This window comes from Pholis gunnellus (genome assembly GCF_910591455.1).
Source record: "Pholis gunnellus genome assembly, chromosome: 10".
NCBI classification, from domain to species: domain Eukaryota; kingdom Metazoa; phylum Chordata; class Actinopteri; order Perciformes; family Pholidae; genus Pholis; species Pholis gunnellus.
In genome coordinates, this window is record NC_136537.1 from 7,953,702 (window position 1) to 7,969,939 (window position 16,238).

The 16,238-nt window shown below is 44.4% G+C and overlaps 2 protein-coding genes across 4 annotated transcripts in view; one reads left to right on the forward strand and one right to left on the reverse strand.

Moving 5' to 3' along the window:
- The window catches only part of LOC306702245 (rho guanine nucleotide exchange factor 9), a 34,043-nt gene extending 24,682 nt beyond the window's left edge, over nucleotides 1-9,361 (forward strand). The window contains exons 7-10 of the mRNA XM_079167812.1: nucleotides 1,383-1,514; nucleotides 3,355-3,598; nucleotides 3,724-3,792; nucleotides 5,933-9,361. Coding sequence (XP_079023938.1) covers nucleotides 1,383-1,514; nucleotides 3,355-3,598; nucleotides 3,724-3,792; nucleotides 5,933-6,108 — 621 coding nt within the window. The 3' untranslated portion in view covers nucleotides 6,109-9,361. The remainder of the gene's footprint in view (nucleotides 1-1,382; nucleotides 1,515-3,354; nucleotides 3,599-3,723; nucleotides 3,793-5,932) is intronic.
- Nucleotides 9,362-9,617: 256 nt separating this feature from the next.
- On the reverse strand, nucleotides 9,618-14,712 carry LOC306702244 (ankyrin repeat and SOCS box protein 12-like). Of its 3 annotated transcripts, none has more exons than XM_079167809.1 (4): nucleotides 14,526-14,712; nucleotides 13,821-14,144; nucleotides 11,762-12,290; nucleotides 9,618-11,677 (listed from the first exon to the last, which is right to left on the reverse strand). In XM_079167809.1, the coding sequence occupies exons 2-4, from the start codon at nucleotides 14,103-14,105 to the stop codon at nucleotides 11,532-11,534; spliced, it is 960 nt and encodes a 319-aa protein (XP_079023935.1). In that variant the 5' UTR covers nucleotides 14,106-14,144; nucleotides 14,526-14,712; the 3' UTR covers nucleotides 9,618-11,531. The 3 variants fall into 3 exon arrangements, with proteins under 3 accessions (XP_079023935.1, XP_079023936.1, XP_079023937.1); XM_079167810.1 differs by having other exon boundaries at nucleotides 13,821-14,257; XM_079167811.1 differs by lacking the exon at nucleotides 14,526-14,712 and adding an exon at nucleotides 14,395-14,494.
- Nucleotides 14,713-16,238: the final 1,526 nt, after the last annotated feature.

The window sequence follows — 16,238 nt, forward strand, 5'->3', positions numbered from 1 at the left end:
GGATATTGCCCAGGGACGGAAGAACTTTTACCTAATTTACATCTCACATGATTTATGCTTATCGGGAGTGACTTTTAAAAGTTAGAATTGTGTAAAGTCTTTGGCGATTAGACCATTAGGCGATTTGTGACGCAGTCATGTTTAGGGTACTGTACTAACCATGGCACTAACATGCCCATAGTCAGTCGATGGAGTAGAAGCTGGAGAGCAAGAGACAGAGGGATTTGCAGGCAGCATGAAGAGAGTCTTCCTGACTGAACCACCGCTAAGCTTCATTTATTGTTTTTATATACTTCTAAAATTCCCAAAGTCACTCCTTGGATTCCTTAAATGTAATGCAATTTAGTATTGCGCTCTCAAAAAGTTGAAAGACTTGTAAGAGACCGATGGGGAAAACAACAAAAGGATGCAGCAGAGGCCGAGATACCCTAACTTTTCACTCTAAACCTAGATCAAGTTTAATTCTGCTGCACCAAAACATTAAACTCCAATGTGATCCAGTATTAACTTTAAACTTACGCTTTTAAGACATGGATTGAGCAAAACAATCAAGTTCGAGCTCAAAGAAAATGAAAGTTACCACAAGGAACTTTGAAGTGGTTATGTAACAGTCTCACATTAATACTGATGTATCTGTATGACCTACTTTAGCACACGACTAGAGCCTTCCTCGAATAACCAAATTCTTAGTCGACTAACACGAATCGATTATTTGATTTAACGAAGAGATCTGTAAAACTGAGATTCTTCACAGAGAATCAAGCAACTCTTAAAATCTTGCTATGACCTCATTATGTGCTCATAGGTTTCTTGGAAATAAGTAATTTAGCAGCACACCAAAAAAGACGCATATTAAATAAAGAAATCTCAGTCAACTAAGACCCAAACGAAACTAATCGACTGAGATGGGGCAGCCCTACAAAGAGACAATCAGCAAGATGATCGACTATTTCTATATATTTACGATATATATATATATATATCTAATGCCTGTCATTGGGCCCGATCCCCCGCAAAAACAGACAAACATTTTACGACTACTACTAAAGCTTCTCTGCCGAGCCATCCTAACTAGTAATGTTAGGCCCGGTGACGTTTTAGCTAGCTAGCTATTGAGCTAGCTATGAGCCACAGGAGACACTGTACAACTATTCTCACCATGCTGAGAGCCACTAACCATGATGTGTAAACTGATCTTTACTGTATGCTGGAACTTGTATCTTTTGGCAGTTGCATCATACTGCACGGTTGTGCCTATGAGTGTCTTTTTCATGTCTACATTGTGTGTGTGTGTGTGTGTGTGTGTGTGTGTGTGTGTGTGTGTGTGTGTGTGTGTGTGTGTGTGTGTGTGTGTGTGTGTGTGTGTGTGTCTTTGTATCTAGGGCGACGATATCTTGGACAGGAGCTCGGAGCTCATCTACACTGGGGAGTTGTCATGGATCTATCAGCCCTATGGACGCAGCCAGCAGCGAGTCTTCTTCCTCTTTGATCACCAGCTGGTTCTCTGTAAGAAGGTAGGCTCTCTCTCTCTCTCTCTCTCTCTCTCTCTCTCTTTCTCTTTGTTCACTTCCTTCCTTTATTTCTTTTGAAGACCCTAATTGCTGAAAACAAGCTGAAAAGCTAAAACACACCCTCAGCTGGTGACGGAGACGCTTGAAGACCACGCGACTTCCTCAGCCGCACTCGCGAGCCAGCGAATAGATTACGTAACGCGCTACGAGACGCACCCGCCCTCGGCGAAGGTGCGATCAAATCCTCGGCACCTTTCACAAAATGGAGCGGTGGTAGTTTGGGCTCTAATGCACCGAGGCTGCGCTCTCCTGTCAGACAGATGTTCACGCTCGACTAGACCCAACAACACATGCACACACGGAGACACAGACACGAATGCAGGCGGACAAACACACGGAGGCTGGAGAGCTGCATCATCAACACGCACGTGTACACACAGCGGAGCAATACTTTCACCATTACACGGACAAACACACGCACACACAAAGGGAACTAACAAAGACATACAGATATAGTGTCTTAACCTCCACCGACTCACTCCGATCACTGGCGAACATCTCTGACACCCGAAATGAACTCTGAATTTCTGCAGATCCCCATGCGTGTTAGCGGTTCTGGTCCACTAAATAAAGAACTGAATTATAGATTTTAGTCTTTGTTCCACACGTCCTCGGTACAACATGTGTGACTTCAGCCCTCGGGGGGGGTTTAAGTAACACGTTGCATGTAGCCTTCCATCTTTTCCGCTCATCTCTTCCTTATCAGCACACGGATGCAGATTTGTCTCGGGCGCGCTTATTAAAAGATTCCTGTTCTTGTTTATTTTTTTTACCTTCCTTGACCTTATAGTGTGGCTGCTGGTAATTTGGTCCCGAAGGCAACGGTCAAGATGAGGATGTGTTTTTTATGGGGACGTCTTATTCCAGCAAAGTACTAAAGGTCAAGGTTACTTATGGTTGATGATCTGCTGTAGGGGTGGACCATTAGGATTTGCTTCTTTGTTTGTCCTACGTGATAGTTACTGAAGGTCATTGGATTTTGGTCTTTTGGTGAGAAGACGTCACCAGTTTAAGAAAACTGTGATGAGATATTTGGAGATGTCAACAAAATTGTGGTTGGATTTTTGCATTTTTTCACTATTTTCTGACATGTTTTTGACCAAAAATGAATCAATTACTGAACAATAAATCAGAGATTAATGATGAAAATAACTGCTGGATGCTACCCTGTCATGGAGTACAGAATATTTATTGTTTTTTTAATATTTTATGGGTTAAGAAGAAACTAGATACCCACTAATTTTAGTCACAAGGTGAGTGTCATACTCTGGTGTTTATCTGTACTTCACTGAGGCACTCTGTAGTACTCTAGTACTGTCCACCAGTTTAATGTTTGGATTGTAAATTGAGATATTCTTGGATATTTTCTGACTACGGGATTAATTGAGAAGAATATCAGCAATGAAATGAATCATTGGCTGCAGCCTCACAGTCAAATACAGCAAAATCACACCTGTCTGACACAAGCTGTCATCAGAAACTGGCCGGCATACGCTTCACAAAGATGGGATTTATCGCAGCGTGCTTGTACATGAGATTTTACTGCGTGTACTCGCCAACGTTGAAATACTACTTTTCTACCATTTGTGATCTGGCACTCTGCAATGTGTTTGTATGTCTGGGCAGCAGATGGGAAGGGTCGCACAAGTCAGCAGACTCTCTCCGGACACCGAGTGAAGGATGCTTGTTGACACCTCTTAAGGTTCAGCGCGCGCACACACACACATATGCGCATTAACAGACCGCTCCTCCTCCTCCTCCTCCTCCTCCTCTTCTTCCCCAGGATCTGATACGCCGGGACATCCTGTACTATAAGGGCCGCATCGACATGGACCGCTACGATGTGCGGGACGCCATTGACGGGCGCGACGACGACTTCAACGTCAGCGTGAAGAACGCCTTCAAATTGTGCAACAAAGACAGCGAGGAGATCCACATCTTCCTGGCCAAGAAGCCGGAGGAGAAGATCCGCTGGCTCAGGGCCTTCCACGAGGAGAGGAAGATGGTGCAGGAGGATGAGAAAATCGGTTAGTCACGCATCCCTCTGTACCTCCCTGTTTGGAAAGCTTTTGCTCTCATTCACAGTGGACATTGGCGCTGCGTGTTGTATGTGCTGCAGCGCGCTACAGGGTGACTTTCTTTGTTTGTTCAGGTTTCGAGATCTCTGAGTACCAGAAGCGCCAGGCGGCCATGACGGTGAGAAAGGTGACCAAACAGAAAGGTGAGGCAACAAGAAGATATCAGGTGATTTCCCTTTTTCTTTTCCTCGCTGGTGTGCTCTGTCTTCTCATCGCTGTTTACTCTTTACTCCTTAACCTGCTCTCTTTTTTACTTTTTCTACTTTCTACACCTTTTTTTCTTTTTTTTTAAACACGCCTACTTTGTTTATGAATGGACCTAGACTATCTGTGTGCTACGTAAGCTAGAAAGAGTCACGTCGATTCATGTTCTTCTCGTTGTATTACTTTCAATTTACACGTCCTTTGAGTTAAACGTCTTGTCGGCCCGTACGCGAGGTTCAATTGATTATGAGTTGTGAAGCAGCAGTTAAGCATCAATGAAAAGACAGAGGGCTGTTTGCATGACGTATTGAGTTTAAAGGGCGATAGCGGCGTTGGTTGACATGTGGGTCCTGTGTCACGCTGGTCTCCAACAAAATTCCAAGTGTTTGCATTTGTTCTGTTACTGAGTTAGAGTGGTTGTTGGAGCTTATCGCTTCCATTTACATCCAGATCTTTTCAAGCCACACCCTCGACAAACAGCTCTTAAATCTGACTTCTGGTGTGTTTTTATAGTTGATTTATTTTATTTTATAGAACAAGGACAAAGGAGCACAAAGGAGCAATACGACACCTTGAAGTCCGGAGAGACATCGGGGTGATCGTGTTCTTTTGACTTATTTGGTGATTTGAACAACTTCTGTTTTAAAGCCAGATATGTCAAAATACGGTAACGCTCCAACAGCCGCTGGCTATCTCAGTAACAGAAAAACATGTCAAGCAAGTTATTCAAGATGCTAATTCCCCGCAAAGCATCAGACAGAGGACCCACATGTCCAAAACTGTCGGTATCACCCTTTAAGATTTAGCCATTTTAGTGCCAGGCTAGATGTTTGTACATTTACCATTACTGATGTTCTTGCTATTGCCAGTACCACAATAAGCATGACCATCCATTAAGGTATTAATTAACCAATGACCCCCCCCCCCGCCCCCCCCACCCTTTTGCTGCAATGTTCTCTCTTGACGTTAGGATCCCCGTAGATGTCTGTCAGAAGTAAATGTTGTGTGTTTCTAAGTGCTGTATGTGTACATGGCTGGCACAAGGTGAAGTACTCTCTTGAATTTCAGATTCATTTATAGATTTCATCTTGAGAAAGAGGGCCATGTTGTATGGACATGGTTTGAGAATGATAAAGGTATATGCATTAGAGTTCTCCTTAGAGCTAGCACAATAAGATGCCATGGCAACTGCTGAGCAGCATTGGGAGGCGTTGTGATTAACGTTGGCACATTGGAGCACGCAGCCACAGTCCGATCTGTTTACAAGCATTGTCTTGACTGTCCAAGATTAAAAACAGGTTCCTCTGAACACAAATAGATCAAACCCTTCGAACTGCTAACTCCCCCCCCCACCGCCCCCCCTCCCTAACAAAAGACACTGTTCCTCATCTTTTCCATTTCTCCCAAAGATTGCCATGGCAACTTTTGACTATTTCATCTCCAAATATTGATTGTACCTAATTTCTAATTGCACTAGCCTAGCTGTGATGCTTGTAGACCGTAGCTAGTCGACATCGTAGGCTGCAGTTAAATGCATATTAACAAGCTTTCTCTGTTGGCTCTATTCGTGCCGCTCTTGTGTTCTCAAAGTGTCGAGGGTGCTATTCAAACGAAGGTGCTGTCAACAAGCGTGGACGAACAATGTCTCTCGTCCCAAACGCCTGCTTTCCATCACTGTGTGCGGTGTAATCTGTCGGTTCTCCTGTTTGTCTGCGACAGACTTTGGTTGAATAGCATCTTCAGTCTCCCTTGTGTCATTGCTCGAGCTGAATTCCACCCGTGTCCCAATTCAGCCGTCACCATATGATCACACTGTTATCATATCGTAGGTTTAATATGCAGGAATGTTACCACCCCCAGGCTCATTTTGTACGTCCACGTGCCTGTTTTTCTATGGAAGCATGACTCGGTGTTGTGTTTTTGTGTCTGTTCAAGATACATTTACTGACGATGTCTCCTGTTTTGCTATCCACCTCCTTCCTTCTTCTCTCGCTTTGTGCCCTGCGCCGCCTCCTTGTCCCTCTCCCCCCCCCCCCCCCTCCCCTTCTTGCTCTTTTTTTGCACCTGCTGCCTTCTCAGGTGTAAACAGGTGCACGCCCCCCTCATACCCGCCCCCCCAGGACCCCCTAAGTGCGGGGCAGTATGAGGTAACGGAGGACATGGCACAAGGAGAGGTTTTTGAATTCAGTCAATCCAAAAGAGGCCAGGCTCCTTTCTGGCATAATTTTAGTAGATTAGCTCCATTTAAGAAATAGAGACACACAGACTCTTCTGAAGGACCAGCTATTTTTCTTAGAAGCACTAAACACTGGATGATCATGTCCCATGATGAAGAAAAATGCGGAAAAAACACACACACACACACACACACACACACACACACACACAAGAGACTTTTGAAATTATGGACCATTGTTAATATAGCGTGTGACTGGAAGCAGCAAGAGGACTGAAGACTTGGATTTAAAACGTTGAGAAAAATGACAAAACATTACAATTCATATACGTCAGTAACGTTCTTAGTTATCACGCTTCTCCAGCTGAGTCGCCTGTCATGAACTCTTCCCCCACCCCCCCCCCCCGGATTCTGCATCTTCACGTCATCTGAATGTCCCAGAGTTGTTTAGGTTGTCACATCGATCCATTTTCAGTCCATCGTCTGGAGAAAAACACGAGGCCATGGACGGGGCATTCCTAGTGGTGTGAGTGTGTCGACCTCGCCGCGCCGCTATGTGAGATTGCTTGTTGCATTCCTCCGAGTGCGAGAGTGAATAATGCGACCGGGCCCCCGCGGCGTCGGAAGGGACCCGTGAAGCTCGGCCGTCGGCATCGTCTCCGAGTTAGATCCATTCTTCCACTGATCGCAGACCAGCCAGGCCGTCTCCGCTGGATCTCCTCCTCACTCTCAACGCTCCATTGTTCCTCTCTCTAGCTGCTAGCATACAGTAGCCCCCCCCCCTCTCTCTCCTCACCAAGTCTGACGTTTTACGGTGTCTCCCTCGCTCTCCCCATCCATCCCTTGTCCTCTCTATCTCTCTACCCACCTGCTCAGCCCGCGTGAGTCACCGGCTCTCAGAGGGAGAGCTTCACTCTTTTGGAAACCTGCCATTGGCCGTGATATGATGGGTCAGGGAACAAATCAATAGTTGGAACATCAATAGAATGTTTTGCATCCTTTCACCAACCACTTTTGACAGGGTATTCATAACCGTTCATGCCGACGATTGTCGGCGAGGAGAGCTTTTGCCGCTCAGATGAAACAGCTGGGAGCAGGAGATAGGCAGGCTGCGGTCCACCTGCCTTGTGTCAGAGCCCCCCCCCCCCCCCCCCCACACACACACACACCCCTCCACCCTCCCCACTCTCCCCAGAGACCACCCCTGTAGCACTGTGCTGGCAGCTCACTGGGTGTTTGGAAAGAGAACAGCCGACCTCCGGAAATCCACCGAGAGGTCTAAAAGTGAAGTTGAAGCATTGGCCAAGGTCTAAACTAGTATCTCTTTTTTTTTCACGTCAGCTGTCAAAAGAAAGCTTTCGTTTGGCTTCATTCTTTCTTTTTTTTGGTGTTGCTCACACTGTAAAAAGCACAGCACACATTCAGTCCGAGGAGCGCTCCCTCCTCCCGTTTTAAGTAGGACCGACGCTAACGCGCCGCAGTGTGAGAATTTTGGAACAGGCCCTTTAACCAGCACAAGGGGAAATGGTCAAAAACAAATACGTACGTATGAATGAACAGGACAACCGTAGCGGTTGGTTGTGAGTCAGCACTGAAAGGACGTACACTGCGGAAGAGTGAGCCAACACCGTAGGGAGGCGGAAAGGTGAATTTAATAATCTGTAGCATGCAGGTGTCCTCTGACAGATTCATGCATCTCTAAAGGCTGCAGCTTCAAATCTTGGCACTCCTCCCCCGTTTTGTTTCTCCAGATCCGATTCCATGTTCTGGCAGTGAGCTCGGCACTGTTAAGTGATTTACACGGGACTGTGGCCCGATCAGATTGTTGTGTTTAATCAACAATGTCGCCGAAGCTGCTGTGGGCGAGAGCCCCGCCATATGCTACTGACAGAGAGGTGTTAGGAACGAGAGGATCCGAAACACAGTCCACACACACACCATGAAGGGTCTGTTCTTTTCTACAGCGGGAATGTAAAGTGACACGCGAGTCCACGGTTTGTGATCATATTTTGACCTCGGATACAGAAGTACATTTTGTGTTGAATTATATCACCTGATGGACAGTACATAATACAGTATGACAACGTGTGCAATGTGATATATCATTATATATCTTCACTATCCACTACAACGTGATATGAAAGAGTTATATATCGTTCTGTGTCATTTGTTTGCCTGCTTATAGGCCTTATAACCTATTGGAGAGGGGAAAAAAAAGAGACCTTTAGAATTGCTTTTGTATGTTGTGTAATTTATGTTTTTGTTTCAGTAAAGACGGTTGAGAAATGCGTGAGTTGGCTGCTGGTGTCTGTAGAGAGATGAGGCTCCCAGTGAGATTGTTTTGGAAGATAATTCCCTGGTCTGGCACAGCAAAAAGATATGGTTCCCAGGCCATGATAACCTCAGGTCCCGTGCTACACCCCCCCCCCCCCCCCCCCACCTCCCCCATTCCCCTATACTCCACGCCACCAACCAACCAACAGACAGACACAAGCATGCAGCCAAACACACACACACACACACACACCATCATGCGCACTTGCTGGCCCGTTCTGCTGCGGAGAAGAGAGATGCTATCTAACAGTGCCTTCCAGCATTCCACTAGTGATTATCTATTCAGTTTCACAGGCAGATTTGAATTAGTCATGTATTTTCCCTTCAGTGTGGGACTTGCATCTCTCTCTCTCTCTCTCCCTCTATTTCTCTCTCCCTCTCTCTCTCTCACACATACACTATGGGAATTCCTCGTTCCCCAGTGCATGAAATCCACTCGGACAGAAACTTAGAGGTCAGGCCTTTTCCATATGAGTAGATACTGTGCCGTCTGACTGAAACACACCGTATGATATTCCACCACACGTCCATGGCGGTAACTTTATTGCACAAAAAGAGGTTCATTCTAATTTCAGACGTTTAGAAACTACTTAGAAGTCCTTAATTGTTATGTTTAACATCCTGAACGATGGTTTCATTTGAATATATAGTAGGAAAGCAGCTTTTCATTAGTCTAGTTAGGTTTCACTTTTCAAAGTATATTATTAGCAGTGAGTTATGAATCAAAAGAAGAATCATCTATTTTACCTTTGTCAGCTACACACTGTAAATAGTGTAAAAAGAACAGATCATATATTTGGATATTGGTATTTTGCGTTGGAGACGAATGTTGTTCCAGTTCTAGCGTGCGGTAGACCTCAGTACCAGGTAAATGCATGCTCGTGGCATCCAATATTTTGCATGAGACTTTAGACAACTCTTGACAGATTGTTTAGTTTCATTTAACTTCCAATGGGATTTCTTTTTTTCCCCCCACCGCGGAACCATTCATGTGTGAACCCATGCCATCTCACTAAGGGGAGTTCTTTTCTCCGTCCACCTGTCTCCTGCTCACGACACATTACAGGTTGTAGCTTCTGTTTTTTATTTATTAGGTAGAGGGGGGGGGGGGGTACATGCTGAATCAAAGACTGAACTGTTGATGGGTGAAATTAAAGGCACTAATGTTCTCTTTGCCCAGATGTATTGGGTCCTATAAACTGTAAACTTATTCTGAAGTCTTTATTTACTCTTTTCTTTGACTCCAATCTGCACTGTCATGGTCCAAACTGCTGGTTATTTTTTGGGGGGGGAATTCCATTAACCGCTGAGGAAAAACGGGTATCATTTTTCTATGACGACAGTGAACCAAATAGGAGTTAGCACTGATCATGGGTGTTTGTGTATAGATTTGTAGTCAAGCAGAAGAGCTGAATAAATGCGAAACCTCTCGGGATGAGCTAAAAAATAGACATAATCCTGAAGATGCACACACACACACACACACATACAGTACTTCATTGCAATTCATATCATGCTCTTGTTTCTACTTAAGAAATGATTCTTTAAAGTGCAATGACTTGACAGTACAAATTAATTCCTCACTTGTATTTATTGAATGCAGTATTAAATAGAACCATTTTGGCCACATTGTTCAAAAGGATGTATACATTATTTTTATTATATAATTATCATTCTGACCTTGTGCCGAGAACTTAGAGGACAACTTTCTGTGTGGACGATTTCTTTTTTTCTTTTTTTCTGTTTCCTGTCATAAAACCAAGACAGCCAACTTAGCAGACTGTCAGCGGGACGCATCAGAGGCTGCTCAGATTTAATGTAATTCCTTTTAGTCCCGGCTGTGCGTGAGCCACTCAACATTTAGCATCGCGACATCTTCAGTCGGAACTCCTCGCAGTGTTGTTTCAGAATAGTCAGGGTACAAACAAGAGTCTTCAATGAGCCATATGTCGACGTGGTGTTCACTGACAACAAGGTAAACAGAAGACTGACATTCCATGTTTTGAAATCTATTCATTGTATATTACCATCTAGTTTTAAGGTCTGGATTTTTTGCCTCACACAGAGAAATGTACTCACAGTATCCATATCCTTTGTCACCATATGCAAACATTTGTCATTTTCTTTCTCGCTGGCCCTTTTGAGTTTGATTATTTGTTGTAGAAATGAAAAACCTGAAAAATAATGCCTATTCAATCCAGAAACTGTGAATGGGAGAGTGGAGATGTCAACTGTATGTACATTCTATGTTTTGATGTAATCAGAAGCACTGGGAATATGTTGTACTTCGCTGTAAAAATAAATCCATATCTGATATAGCTGTACTTTTGTTGAAAATAAAACCTCTACAGAACTGCGTGTTCGAGGCGTCAAATGTGTGAGCGGAGGCATTGTGCTGGGTTTCCTGTTGTGTGACACCGTTTCCTGTTTGCAGGTCCCCATTCCCAACAGCTGACGCATTAACTCCTGGATGTGCTACAGAGGAAAGATTCAAGGGCATGCGAACATAAGATAATAACGGTACCAGGAGGCGTTTCACAACTCACAAAAGGAACATTTATAACCACAAATTGTAGCCTGCAAATAACTGCTGTGATGACGTTTGGGCAGATGTCTTCTCTGCTTCCTGTTTTTTAAGTCCACAGCTGCGAAAGAGTGTTTTTCAGGGAAGATCTTAGACATTGATGCAGAAAGTCTGTGTGCATGTGTGTCTGGATGTATACATCTTTTATTGTGTAATGTTACCTCAGAGGAGAACAGAGCTGAAGGTGATGCAAAGGGGCATTACCAAATTTGGACCAGGGCAATAAGCAGTATTACTGTGGTCTCTAGTGGTCAACCACGGTGTTACACTGAGAACGGACACGGCAGAGCGTCCAACATGGAGTCCTTTAAGATGTTCATCTTTCTGTGTTTTGACAAAGACACTTCAATAAGCTTTGTAGAGCCTAAATAATAATGTAATCAGAAGTTATATATCTATTCAGTAGGCACACATTTCAATCTTAATATATAAATAACAAAAACAAGGATTTATAGCACTCACTCTACAGTACAGCGACCTATTGTACTTATCGGAAAAGCTAGAAATCAATTATCCAGTCATCAGAAATTAGGTTAAAAAAAAGGAAATGTCACTGGCCATATATTCTGATGCTGAGGTGAGCATCATATGTGTTCAGAGGTTTCGTGCTTCAGATAGTTCCTCAGGATCAGAGGAACGTCCAAACAGTCGATGGCAGGCTCTTTGTTGGCCAAGGGGAGGTGTCCTCGGATTGCTAGCCGAGTCTGCGACATCAGTGTTTTGGGACAAACTGGAGCAGGAACAGACAAAACAAAAGGTGGATCAACATTTTGACACTTTTGCACACTGAACCAAACCATGACCGGTGTCTCACCTCTCTCCTTGAGCAGCAGAATCAGAGCTTCGTTCTGCTTCGTAGTCTTGTCAATGATGAGCGTGGGCAGAAACACGTCTGCCCCAAAGTCTATGAGCAGCTGGATGTACTCCACCCCGCAGCCGTAACGCAGACACACCTCCAGAACCGTCTTTGGCTGCTTTATCCTGGCCAGCAACGTCTCGTCCGTGCAGTTGTAGTTGGGGTTGGCCCCGTGGAGAAGGAGCAGTTTGAAGCAGTCCAGGTGTCCATAAACAGCTGAGATGTAAAGGGGCCCTCTGCAGGCCGTGGCACTGGAGGCCCACTCGGGGACCTTGGGCTTGGCGTCCACCTCGGCTCCGAAGCGCAGCAGCTCTCGGAGCACGTCTAAGTCGCCCTCGCGGGCTGCAGTCAGCACCGGGGAGGAGTTGTTGTACTGGCTGCCATTGGGATCGGCTCCGGCCTTCAGCAGGGCAACCACGCAGTCCAGATGTTTCCCACTGACAGCTGTGAACAGAGGCGTCTGTGCCTTCACGTCCAGGCTGTCGATCTGGATTCAAAACACAGCGGTGCACCGACATGTTGTAACAGTAGGAAGCGGTCCCGACAAATTTGGTGATCCAACAACGTCGATATGCATCATTACAGCTGCATTATTTGACATATTCTCACCTCTCAATCTGTATTTATTCATTCATCTAATGACTTGAAATCCAATATTCACTCTCCTTTTAACACTGTTTCCAGCTCCACCAACTCCTGAGGGAAATATCCTGCTTATTAGCAGCTAAATGATCCACTATATCCCTCTCTAATCCCTGACATTGGCAATCTGCTGTTTTGCACCGGTCAGGTAGTAAATAATGGGTTTATTGGAGCCTTTATGTAGCGGAAAACAGCAGCCTGGTGCTTCTGGAAACAACCTTGAGGATGGAAAACCGAAACAAAGAGCTAAAAAGACGCTCTGAGGTTGCTTAGAGCTGAGGTGAACTGCAGAGTTGTGTAATTACTTTGTCACTCCCAGGGACGCCTTTCATATTACACCTCACTGTTTGATCCAATACCCTGGAGAGTTCCTTCTACAGTTGTACCCTTTGATTTTAACTCTTGAAGTCCCTGAGTGACACAGACGGAACATCCTGGTGAGGTCATGTGACAGTGAGTTAATTTGTGCACCAATGACATCACTTCCAAAATGGCCGCCCGGCTGGTCAGCACATTTGGCACAACTAGCTCATTTTTCAAAAAGCTCGTTTTTGTTGCTAAAGGTAAGTTTCAACACATTTACCAATTCTAATGCTTTGATAACATGTCCTACATTACATCTAAAATGTTCTAACCATGTTTATCAAACTAATGTATGTCTAAAAAGATGTGAAAATATTGTTGTGACAGATGTCACATCAGGCTTTTAAACTTATAATTGTCTCAGAAAAACCAATGTGACGTATTTGTCACAATAACAAAAATAGGAATGAGCTGCTCAATTGATTTTGCTGGTTCAATTATTCTTAATTCAAATATGTTATTTAATCAAAATAAATGTAAAATGGATGAAATTATTAGTCAAATGAATTATGAAAGAATTACGAAATTATGAAAGAAAAACGTACATATCAGTAAATAAAACACAAACAAACAATATTTAACTATCCTATTTTGGTCCTATCTCAAAGTAATTTAATTATGTCTTTATGATACAGTGTTCAGGATGCACTGAAGATCATCCAAGGAGAAGACATTTTTTAAGTGATCTTTTGATTCAATCTAACCATAAAAGTTAATCATTTTAATACATGTTGTGGAAATGTGTTACCAAGCTAAAAAAGTCCAAGTTGATTGATTTTCAAATGAGGAAACCATTGATACGTAAACGCCCAATGTGACATATATGTAACATTTGGCATTATGTGTTCCATGTGGTCCAGTTAGTCTTAGTTCTATATCCCCTATCATTTTCCTTTAAGGATAAATGGGTTTGGGTTCTTATGGGTTAAACCCCCCTCCACCCCGACTATCAAAGATCCATCTCACCATCCTCATCTGCAAGCTGTACATCAAAACTCTCTCCGTGTCTCACCTCTGCACCGTGCTCCAACAACAACTCCAAACACCTCAGGTGTCCCAGAGCAGCAGCACTGCGCAAGGGGGTGACTGGGACCCCCCACCCGCTTCGAGCATTGATAGACCTCCTGTAACTCTCCTGAGGCAGAAGCTCGGAGAGCAGAGTCACGTTGTCGCTGCTCACGGCGTTGTTCAAGGCCTGGCACTGCTCGTTGTCCTCATCCTCCTCCTTGGGCTGCAGCAGCGAGAAGATCTTCGAAATGTCCATCAAACTCATGTTGACAGCTTGGCCCAGAACCATGATGTAACCCCAGGCTGCTGCGAATCAAAGCCCTTCCATCTGCGGTGGCGAAAATGTCAGAGAGAGATGGTAATGCATCCAAACACATATGCACAGCTGACATCTTGGGTTATTTTTGTCGGGCGTGATTCCTCTTTCAACATAACGAATTCCTACATGAAAGAAAAAATAATGACTTCTTGCCGCGACCCTTCAGTAATACTGCCATGAGACAACGCAGTTTGTTTACATGACACAGTTACTTCACAGGAGACAAATCACAGCAATGCAACTTAAATCAAAGCCGTACATGAGTGCATTTTATACTCATAGACGTAAGAAAGAATGGTTTCCACTAGAGGTCCACATAATTTGCTCGGCAGAAACAAGACTTCATGGCTCCGTTCAACAGCAGCAACATTACTGTAACAAGACACTCACCTCAACTAGTTGTATGATGGTGCTTTTTCCCCCGAAGACATTAGAGGAGAAGTTAAAAACGTTCAAAACTCCAGAATAAATCACGCGGAAGAAAGAAGGAAAGAAAAGTCCTCCAAGGAGTGTGGGATGCTTCCACAGGAGTTGTGAAAAGCGCAGTATGGTGTGTGTGTGTGTGTGTGTGTGTGTGTGTGTGTGCGTGCGTATGTGTTAACAGACAGAGGGGACCAGAGCTCCTTTCTGGGGGGGTTAGGGGGCTAATTTTAGGCCACAGATGGGCCTGGCTGAACTTCCATTCTTGGAGAATCCAGGCTCAGGGTTATAATTAGAAAGGTGATACCAGTGTGACACTCAGTCGGAGATTGGCGAGTGTGTCCGGAATAAAAACAAATATGAAACGGAGGCTTCTGTGTCTCTTTATACGTCACGGTGCACTGAGTAGCATAACTCTCCGCTTTTTGTTTCAGCTTGACTCTGCAGGCATTAAAGACACAACTGTGACATTGCGACGATAAAGCCAAACAACCCATGAGAATGGCCGTTAGTTTGCCTCCATGTGCCCCGCTATCACCTGTTTCCTCGATTCACACCAAGGCAGCTAGGGGCAGAGCCAAAAAATGTAAAAGTATTTGTGATCTTTAATACTCTTCAATGGTGTGATGGTAAAATTCCACTGTGACTAATCTATCTGTTTTTATTGTCACACCACTGTTTTAGTACGGTTAATGAATGTCAGACATGGTCAGTGAGAGTCCTCTCAGGTTGAGTGATATTTTATGTGCGTCTCAATCAGGGGCATGATATCGTCAGCTTAGATAAGGGGCTGAATGTGGATGCAATCAGTGGACCATTCAGTGGTTAACCATTCAATGCTCAAGGCCTTTATAAGTCGTACACAACCAACACTCGGTTCCTTCCTCCTTCAGGCCGCATTGCATTCTGTGTGACGATTGAAGCTTCTCTGCGCAGAGAATAAATACTTCAAAGACAAGCTTCTTGTCTTTAAATGAAGACCCCCCCCCCCCCCTACAAAGCAGCCATTTCAGTCGGTGTCAGTGTCAGGAGCAGCCAGTCAGCTGTTCCTCTGCCAAACCCATGTCTTCATCCTGCCCTGTGTTCAGGAGGGAGCCTGTGACACTTCACATTCCTTCAGCAGCAGATGGCACAAGAGTCCAGATTCCTGGAATACAAATGCGGGAGTAAACTTTATTTATCCATTTGAGCGCACAGTCATGTAACAATGTAATGTGGATAACAAAGATCTGCTTTTATTGCACACTTACTGACCCGAGGACAGTGACAAATACAAGTGAGCAAAAATAAACCGTTTTCTATCAGTGTTGTACTTTTGGAGGTTTATCCAAAATAAAAGGCAGATACATTGTATCCATTTCCACTCCATTGTGCATCTCCTCTGAGATCAGCAACACGGCCTCTGATTCGTCGACTGACTTCACCCAATGCATCATGGGATACATCTAGCTGTAGGTAGGCTTCAGCTAACGGCTAATGACAACAGCAACTCCTTTCAACACGGATACATGGATAAGTAATGAAAGAAGACGTAAACTGCTTGATTCATTAGTTTTTATAAAGGCTCGATGTGATTTCATGCCGGAGTACAAGGTTTCTGAGAGCGGTAGGAGCGACCCGGAGCCCTGGATGGAGAGTTTACATGCTGTTCTACTGTTTAACCCGTAGGTGGAGGTCTGCGCT

Excerpts from the sequence above, each read along its gene's own strand:
- LOC306702244 (XM_079167809.1), bottom strand. The coding sequence starts at position 14,105 with ATGGTTCTGGGCCAAGCTGTCAACATGAGTTTGATGGACATTTCGAAG. Across the intron at positions 12,291-13,820 it reads TGTTGGAGCACGGTGCAGAG|ATCGACAGCCTGGACGTGAA; the intron begins GTGAGACACGGA and ends TTTTGAATCCAG. Across the intron at positions 11,678-11,761 it reads TCTGCTGCTCAAGGAGAGAG|TTTGTCCCAAAACACTGATG; the intron begins GTGAGACACCGG and ends TTCCTGCTCCAG.